Source organism: Chiloscyllium plagiosum, chromosome 20 (assembly GCF_004010195.1).
Source record: "Chiloscyllium plagiosum isolate BGI_BamShark_2017 chromosome 20, ASM401019v2, whole genome shotgun sequence".
NCBI lineage: Eukaryota > Metazoa > Chordata > Chondrichthyes > Orectolobiformes > Hemiscylliidae > Chiloscyllium > Chiloscyllium plagiosum.
Window position 1 is genome coordinate 3,950,391 of NC_057729.1, and position 9,824 is coordinate 3,960,214.

Consider the following 9,824-nt stretch of genomic DNA (forward strand, 5'->3'; position numbering starts at 1 on the left):
ACTGATCATTAACACAGCTTCCCTACTTGACTTCAGCTAATGCACAATGTTGATCTATTCCTTGTATAACTGGGTTTGGCAGCAATCCCTGGTGAGGCGATTCACAAACCACATGCTCATTCCAGCCACTTACAAGCTTTTGTTTCAGCTCCTGATTTAAGTATTTTTATTATTTCATATCCTTTTCTTCAACATTGCTGCTCAGATTAGTCATTAGGTTGGGTGGAAGTTCCAGAGATTGATTTAGCTTTTTTCGAAAACACACACTAAACAACTTGAGACGAGTCTGAGCTCAGAACCTGCAGATTGCTTAATTGGTTGGGTTTTGATTGAAAGAAAGACTGGAGGAGGCTGCCTCAGAGAATGTGACAACCGATTCTTCAGGAAGCATTGCATTAATTCATCTCAGGCGATGACAGAGCTGGTTTGTTCAGGTACTGTAATACTATATACAAGGTTGCCTCTCTCTTATGACCTTTGTTCTCTTTTGATTTTATTGATGTAATTATGGTCACTCTTGCTGTGAACTATCATTTTCCTCTCAAACACAATCTATCTGATTCAATTAAGACCCATTTCCTAGTTTGCTCATTACTTTTCCAAGACTTCTGCATGTTTGGCCTCCTTGTTTATCCCTGTGATCTTTTGCAAGCTTCGAAAACCTACACTTGGCATCAACTAGTGACTGTATCTGTATTTAACCAATCCTCCCTTTTCAGCGATGATTACTGCGTTTAAGCTACAGCCCTTCACCTATGTTTCCCAATTTAAAATAACAAGAAATAGGGCTGGTTCAGTCAGACGAGACTGCAAAATACACAACCTCCCCCAGGCAATGAAAGTGTGCCTCATTCACCAATAACAACAGCATTTTTTTTAGGACCTCAACCTGGAAGACATTTGCAAGAAGCTTGACAGAGGCTTGGAAGGCGCAGGGGCTGAGCCAAAGAAGGAGAAATTAGGGGGGCCTGTTCGAAGAGGTGAGTTTTAAGGGAAGCTTTCAAAGAGGAGTTGGGGGTTGGTGGAGAAGCTTCAGCAAAATAGGACTGAAGGCCACAAAGCAACTGCGAGGCAGAGGAGGTGGGTTTGCAAAAGACTCAATGTTAGAAGCATTAGGGAGAGAGGACCAGCGGGCAGATATTGCAGGTCTCTCAGCATTCATTGAGGCCGGGAAACCATGGAGACTGTGAAAGCATAAATTAGAATCTTAAACTTGAAACATTGTCACAGAGAGCAGGAGCAGTGAATAACTGCAAGAGCTGAAGTTCAGACAGAGTGGAGGTTAAAAGACCAGCAAGAGATTGTTGGAAGAAATGAGTCTGGTACTGTATTGACAAATTGACCAGCAAGGGTTTCAGTAATAGATGTGTAGAGACCGGAGAAGGTGGTAGATGCAGCCTTTTCAATAGAGATTATGTGAGGTCGGAAACACTGCTGGGAATAGTCATGCTGAGCAAACGAAACAACCCCCTCAGTGACTAAAAATGAAACTAACACCTCTGTGTTGCTTCCGTATTAATCGTGTCTTGTTCAGAACAGATAAAAAAAACCTTAAGGGTCCATCTCACAGCGTAGGACAGATTGAGAAGATTGGGAAAATGGTGTGGCTTGTGACTGTCAGCCTTCTACTTCTTTCTTCACACACGCTCTGCACAAACCCGGGATTGAAAGTGAGAGTAACTCAGAAAGCCCTAGATTATGGTAAGTCTCCCTAACTCAGCCTGGTAGTCTGGGTGCGCTTGTGAAAGTGCAGAAAGTCTCTGAGCATTTGTGGAGTGTTTCCGTTCAACTGTTACACTTGTCCATGTATAGATTATTCTGAGTCTCAAATAGTTGAGCTTAGAAATGTTAATTGTTTTGTAAAAAAAAAATTCTATGGTTTTTGTTTGAATGTCAACTCTTCTTGCACTTCTTAGATTTATTCTTTGTTTGATTTGGCTGTTTTACAACAATTTTTTTTTTCAAACTGTGGAACCTTGTGACTTTATTCTTTCCATGAATGACTGGGATTTCAGATTTTTTTAAAAAATAATTCACTGGTCTCAACCTACATCAGTCTCATACAATTACTAGAAAAGCAGGTCAGAGGCTGGGAAGTGTACATAACTCATCTCCTGTCTCCCCAAAGCATGTCCATCATCTACAAGGCGCAAGTCAAAAATGTGATGGACTATCCCCCACTTGTCTGAATGTATGCGGCTCCAATGATCCGTCTACTTGATTGGCACCCCATCCACCATCTTAAAGATTCATTCCTTCCACAACAATGCAGTATCTACCATCTACAAGGTGGACTGCAGTAAATCAACAAAGAATAAGAATAATCTTATTCTCCACAACCACCCGATGAAGGAGCAGCACTCCCAAAGCTAGAGCTTCCAAATAAACCTGTTGGACTATAACCTGGTGTTGGTGCAATTTTTAACTTTGTACACCCCAGTCCAACTGGCGTCTACAAATCAGGCAGCATCCTTGGAGCAAGGAGAGTCGGTGTTTTAGGTATAAACCCTTCATCAGAAATGTGGAGGGGGAAGGGGGCTGAGAGATTAATAGGAGGGTGGGGGTGAGGATAGGGGGGAAAGGAGCTGGGATAGTGATAGATGGATGCAGATGGGGGTAATGGTGATAGGTCAGAGGCGGGGAGGGAGTGGATAGGTGGGAAGGGTGATGGATAGTAGGACAGGTCAACAGGGCAGTGCCGAGATGGAGGGTTGGATCTGCGATGAGGTGGGGGAGAGGAGATTTGGAAACTAGTGAAGTCGATGTTGATGCTGTGTCGAAGGGCCGTTGACTTCACTAGTTGCTAGCATTTTCAGTGTTTACAACATAACATATGCATGTTGACTGAAACACCCAGCAACATTCAGTAACCAAGGAAGTATCACTCATAATTATTAAAAAGAAACACTCTGCTTTACATTTTACCAACAAATGTTCTGAATATTTAAAGCAGAAATGCACAGTCTATGAGAATATGGATATTGAGATCACTGTCCAACATATCCATGATTCACTGTTTATTTACTAATCAGAAATGTCATTAGAATTATAATGTGCAGCTTGAGTTCTTGTGTTAATGTTGTGTACTAAAGAGATTCAGTGATAATGTTCATTAACACATATCTCCGCATTTTCTTTCCCCTTCAAGAGGCTATAAGCAGCTTGGCATCAAGGCAATATCTGGCAAGGCCAGTGACTATAGAGTATGCAGAGTTCTCAGTGGAACAGATAGTGTGAGGTGGGTCAAGTGTAGCAGTCCATAGTAGTAACCATTAATGGAGGAGAAGTCTGGTGTGTAGCTGAATGCATGGGCTTCACAAGTCTGTCTTCCAATGTGCATTGGAAGGCTCTGGTATTGCCTAACATCTGATTTGTCACTCAGGTCGACAGGTCGGGGTCCAGGTGTTACAGCAGAAACTTTGGCAGATTCAGATTCCAGATGTCAGCGGAGAAACCCACGTGTCTGTGATTGGCCATGTCAAATATCAAGTCACAGGGTGAGTATGTGGAGTGTTCTTCAGGAAAACATACAAGGAGAATTTGTTTCATATTAACCACTCCCCTCCCCCATTTTGAATGACCTTGAAATGGAGTTATGTTGCATAGTTTCTCAGGTGCCAAGTGTCCATGTTGGATTGGAGCTACAAATTTCCAGCTGGAACTGTATCATCCACTATATAGAGTCATAGAGGTATACAGCACGGAAACAGGCTCTTCGGCCCAACTTGTTCATGCTGACTAGATTTGCTAAACTGAACTAGATAACTTACTCGGATGTGATTAAAAAAATCATTTCCCTAAACGTGTGCCTCACATCAAGTCCTCTGTTCATGCAACTAAGATGCTTTCAATATAAAACAAAGTTCAACAAGAAATGAAAGAATCCCACAACATATAAAGCAGCCAGACTAGGCCCATGATGCCTGTAATAGCTCTATGAAAGAACAATCCAATTAATTCCACTCCTCTTGGTCTTCATTCCATAATTCTCCCTTTTCCCTGTTTCCATTTCCCTGTTTAAAGCTGCCATTGAACCTGTTCCTACCAGGAAAATGTTTGTGTCATTGGTGTGCAGACATTTCACATTGCTCTAACTTTCATGTGCGTGAAGAGAGGAATGACGTAAAAGGGAACTGGCCTTTTGTAGATCTTTACTGTCTAGCTATAGCACACTGATGGCAGCGGTTCCAGAAGGCAGCTGCCCACCATCTGCTCGAGGGTGACTAGGGATGGGGAGTCAATGTCTGCCCAGCAAGCGATCCCCATGTCTCAAGAGTGCACTATTTCAGATCACCACAGTCTGATCTCCACAAGACAGGAGGATAGCTAAGGAAGGCATTCAGCCTCTCAAGTCTGTACCAGCTATTCTATCAGACCCTGGTCGATATGTATCAGAGCATCCTACCCAGACCCATTCCGCTATCCCTGTAACCTTACATTTCTCATGGCTAATCCACCTAGCCTGCATATCCCGGGACTGTGGGAGGAAACCGGAGCACCCAAAGAATGCTGAACAATTGGCAGCATCTGTGGGCAGACAAACTATTAATATTTTGATATGACTTCTTCAAATGAATGTGCAATGATGTGGCAAAGATGTGAGAAATGTGAAGAATAAAAACAAGGCATATTATCTTAAAGGTGGGATGCAGAGGAATCTAAGTGCCCTCGTCCATGAATCAAAAAGGTTCATTGGCAGGTACAGCAAATAACTAAGTAAGGTAATAGAATGTTATCAAGCCTTGCTACAAATGAACAGGAAGTTGTGAGACCGCAACTTGAAAACTGCGTGCAGTTTTTGTTTCCACACTTAAAGAACAGTAAACTTGCACTGAAGCAGTACACAAGGGTTCACCACATCAGTACTGTGGATGCAAGACAGTCCAACCAGGGATCCTTCAGAAATGCAGAACCGTACTTCCATTCTAACATCTGTACTATCAGGGGAAGACAAATCACAGCCTCTCTTCACAGCTGTCAGCTGAAATATTCTTTAGTTTAAACATTCTGACAGCCTTTTTGACAGCTGCTGTCAAACACTAAGTGTGATGTTAGGGTGCCAGGAGGGTAGGAATGCCAAATGGGTCAAGGTGCAGTACCAAGTAAATAAGATGCCAGCTGGATAGGGATTAAGGTATCAGGGAGTTGAGTACCAGGTGTGAGTTGACAAGGTGCCCGGTGGGTGTGCTGCCATGGTGCAAGGGCCCAGGTATCTGATGCAGTAGTTACAGTAGGTCAGGGTGGGTGGGGTGATCAGGATAGGGATGTGGGGGTGGATGCTGGGTATGAGAGGTTGAGTAGTAGGGTCTGATGGTGGGGGCATGTTCCAGGTTGGGCATCGGGGAGGGAAGGCTGAATGCAGAGGGACAGAAGGGGGTCGGATCTGGCAGCTGAGGAAGTTGGGGGAGGAGGGTATCAGATATTGGACGCAGAGCAGGAAGGGGGTCAGGTATGATTTGTGGGGAAGGCAGGCCGGGGGCAGAATTGGGAAGGAGACACGGTGTCTCAAGAGTGGGCAAAGGTGTCAGGTCCCAGAGATGTCCAGTCTGGGGGTGTATGTAGACTGGGGAAAATGTAGGTTGGGGTGTGTGATATGTGTAGCACAGAACTATCAGGGGAAGACAAATCACAGCCTCTTTTCACAGTTGTCAGCTGAAATATTCTTCAGTTTAAAGGTGAGCTAAATATTTGTTCTGTTAAATAGCCCCTCAGGACTATATATTTTATAATGTTACTTGTTCCTAGTAACTATTTTACTTAACTTAGTTGGAACCCTCCAAATTTTCTGATTTAAATAGAGACTTTTGGAAGGTTCCAAACATAGAGGAAATGTCAACGGAAAATTCAATTTTCTGGTTAATTTCTTTGCACTGTGCTATGATGAGGATCCCCATGTGCAGCTCTCATCCACAATGGAATAATGGCTCTGGCCAATGGTAAATCCAGGCCAAAGCTTCACTTTCCCGGAACAAGAAGAGCCGAAGCAGACACCAGCAATGTAATGGTCTGATTGGCTGATGTGGGGCCAGAGCAGCTAAGGACATTCAGGGTCTTTGTGGTACAGTGATAGTTTCCCTATCCCTGAGGAGGCTTGGATTCAAGCCTCTTGCAACGTGTAATAAAAAGAAACATCAGAGGACCCCCAGTCTGCAAAGAGAGAGTGTCAAAAAATCTCTCCCTGTTTTATCTGTCTGGTGTTGAGGGATCAGAAAGTCTCTTTGTAACAGCTAGCTGTCTCCTTCTCACCTTCTTTGCAATCATATAATCCCTACAGTGTGGCAGCAGGCCATTCAGCCCATAATGACCCTGCAAAGAGGATCACACCTACACCCATCCCACCTGCACATCCCTGAACTCTATGGATAATTTTGCATCTTTGGACTGTGGAAGGAAGCCATGCAGAGACAGGGAGAACGTACAAACCCATGCAGAGACAGGGAGAACGTACAAACAGACAGTCACCTGAAGATGTGAGACAACAGTGCTAAGCACTGAGCCACCATACCATATATCGAGGGTGGAATAAATCACTTTGAACAACAAATTCTCAACCAGTGAATAAAAAAGGACATCAGTGTGCAAGCAACCTTGTGACAACTGCAAAGAAAAAGAAAGGAATTGATGGAAAAGATAGAAAGGAACTGTTCGAATCCTACAGTCCAAACTGGTGTTATCGAACTGTTTCCATTTTTTTACCACCATTCACCCCATTAAGATACCTGTCTTATCTATCTCAGTATGTCTGTTTTTGAAGGTGGAATTTAAAAAGAGTAAAGTTAAAGTTGTAGAGTTAGAAGTTAGCATTTCATTTTTCCAAGTGCTGTTGATTAAAGACAACTTGTTTGTAATAAACAGTCAGCTTTTTGTTCAATACAAACAACTGGTGAGTGATTTCTTTTAACCTGAGTTTATTAGTCAGGCAAATTGCTATTGGATAATTTGACTAAACCTTTTCATGCTAGTGAAATATTGGGATTGATTTCCAGTGCACCACCCCAGCGAGTTGTGACAATGAGCTGAAACCGTCTAATGTTTCAAAGAATGGAGTATGATGTGATTGAAATATACTGTACAAGGCTCTGAGGGGCTTGACAGGGCAGACAATGGGAGGCTGTTTCCCCTCACTGGGAAATCTCAAGCCTGGAAGTATTAGGGTGAAGGGCCAGTCATTTAGGACTGAGATAAGGAGAAATTATTTATCTCAGAGGTTTGTACGTCTTTGGCATTCTTTATCCCAGAGATTTGTGTATGTTCCATCATCTAATATATTTAATGCTGGGATAACCAGACTTTCGGTTTCTCAGGGAATCTGGGATATGAACAGCTGTCAGGAAAGTGGAGTGGGGGATCAGCTGTGATCATAGTGAATGGTTGGAGAAGACTCAGAGTGCCGTGTAGTCTACACCTCCACCTATTTCCTATGTTTGTGTGTTCACTCACCCCGATCTGTATTGGAAAAACAAAACTGTACAGTAAAGTATAGGAGGACATTTATGTTACTTCTGTATTAGGGAAAATACTGTGTATTAAGTGTTGATGTTCAGCCTAATCCTGCCATGGAGTATTTCCTGAGAAGGAACAGAATTTGGTGGGAACTTGTGGCATTGACCAAATTAGGATGTGTTTTACTGCTCAAGTGCACTTACTTTTCAGAGCATATCTCTGGAAGTAATTTATAAAAGATTTGTATTTCATGTTATTTATACTACTTCATCCAGTGTCTGTCCACAGCTGAGATGAGAATAAGACAATAACCTATTGTTTAAATGTCTTTTACAGAATGCACATCAATGACTTTCACCTGCCTCAGTCTGCAATCGGATTCTATGCTGGCACTGGCATTAAACTTTCCATCAGTAATGCCTATATTCACATACATGGAAACTGGAGAGTGAAGTATCTTTTTATGTGAGTGTTTCCTCTTGGTTTTTCTCTATCACTTTCCTTCTTCTCCCTCCTGTAAAGTCTGAATTGTTCCATAGTGCAGTCAGCCCTGTTTGTACCTCATCCGAAAGCTCGGCCTGAGCCCTGAGCATTGGACATTGATCAGGAGTGAAACCCTCTGGGGCACACAAGAGCCCAGATTTAATCATCCTAAGACTGCCCAGCTCCCACCACTTAACCCAGTGCTGACCAGGATTTTGGACTTTTCCGGTGTGTAATGTTCAGGACTATATTAGAAAGTACAGTTACAAAATGTGGGCTGGCTCTTGGTTTTGTGGCAATACTTGTAAAATAATGTAGCCTATTTTACATTCCTCATGTGTAAACCTTCAGTCTTATTGTGCCTACCCCCCCAACCTGTTTTAAAAATGAATATAGTGCATTAATATGAATACAAATTCTGAATTTATAATTGCAGATTTATTTTACACTGAAAAGGAGAATATAATAATCCTGATTGTACATTCTTATTGTTCTACATTTTTCACAGGAATGTATGATGTATCAGAAGGAATACACATTTTAATACACAGCTCACATGATGTTATACAGTACTCCCACAAGTTCCTAGACAATTTCACAGACAACTTTCACAACCAATGATCATTACGATAGAGCGGGTTCGATTAAGTTATTATTCTTTGATATTATTTATTGACTCACAGCTTTGGAATCATCATGAAGGTGTATAAATTTGTATAACTATCACATATACAGAATAAGGAATATAATGTTCAAAGAAACTGCAATGTGGAAATCTGTATGTAGCTCAGATATTAGATCTTGACATTTCTTTTCCATTATTTATATAAATGATTTGGATGTGAACATAGGAGGTACAATTAGTAAGCTTGCAGATGACACCAAAATTGGAGGTGTAGTGGACAGCGAAGAAGGTTACTGCAGAGTACAACGTGATCTTGATCAGATGAGCTAATTGGCTGAAGAGTGGCAGACGGAGTTTAATTTAGATAAATATGAGGTGCTGCATTTTTGGAAAAGTAAATCAAAGCAGGACTTATACACTTAATGGTAAGGTCCGAGGGAGTGTTGCTGAACAAAGAGACCTTGGAGTGCAGGTTCATAACTCCTTGATCGCTTCTCGGCCTTTTGGCTAAGATTAAGTGTCTGTTCTTATCAGGACAGGGGTCCAGTTGCGAGTCATCAGAGCTAGTGGAGATCATCCCTGAAACGTGATTGGACGTTGGAGGATCATTTGGTTGTGCTGACCTGCTATTGGTGGATCTTCATGCTGGCTTCGGCCTAACGCCAATTCAGGGACCAGCTAACCTCAGAGCTATGGCCTCAACAGCTGCCCACACCCCAGGCCAGGGCATTCACAAAACAGTCAGGGTGACTGTCAAGAAGGTGGAAGAGTGTACACCAGTCGATCGGACAGTGTTTGTCAAGAAGGTTCTGTTCGAGTGCTGTGGGTTTGCTGCAGCGGATGTGTAAGGAAGGGGAACCTCTGTTCTCCATCTTGTCGGTGGTCCCGTTGTGTGTGCTTCCTGCGCAGAGCAGTCGGGTTGTAACAATCCAGACGTACAACCCTCACGTCCCAGCAGCAGATGTCCTGACCTTCTTGAGGAGATACGTCCAGGTCGAGGGAGAGAGAGTACCGATGTGATCGATCCTTTCGGGATCTGGACCAGCAAACGACAGGTCAGGGTAACCCTGAGGGTCGATGCCAGTGGGAACATCCTCCACCCACCCTCCAGCTTTGCCACCAGAGGAAGCAGAGGTTACCTGACATACGCAGGGCAGCCAAAAGTGTGCCGAACCTGCGGGAGGTCAGGCCACATGGCGGCGGATTGCAAGGTGACCGTCTGCCGAAATTGCAAGCAGGAAGGCCACCCGACCAAGGAAAGTAAGGAGGCCAA

General features: G+C 43.1%; 1 protein-coding gene across 2 annotated transcripts in view; it reads left to right on the top strand.

Moving 5' to 3' along the window:
• Positions 1–231: 231 nt before the first annotated feature.
• The window catches only part of LOC122559993 (bactericidal permeability-increasing protein-like), a 59,929-nt gene continuing 50,336 nt past the window's right edge, over positions 232–9,824 (top strand). The window contains exons 1-5 of one of the 2 annotated variants that reach the window (XM_043710129.1): positions 232–434; positions 881–980; positions 1,535–1,701; positions 3,383–3,497; positions 7,780–7,908. In XM_043710129.1, coding sequence (XP_043566064.1) covers positions 1,599–1,701; positions 3,383–3,497; positions 7,780–7,908 — 347 coding nt within the window. In that variant the 5' untranslated portion in view covers positions 232–434; positions 881–980; positions 1,535–1,598. The remainder of the gene's footprint in view (positions 435–880; positions 981–1,534; positions 1,702–3,382; positions 3,498–7,779; positions 7,909–9,824) is intronic. The other variant, XM_043710130.1, reaches the window with a different exon arrangement.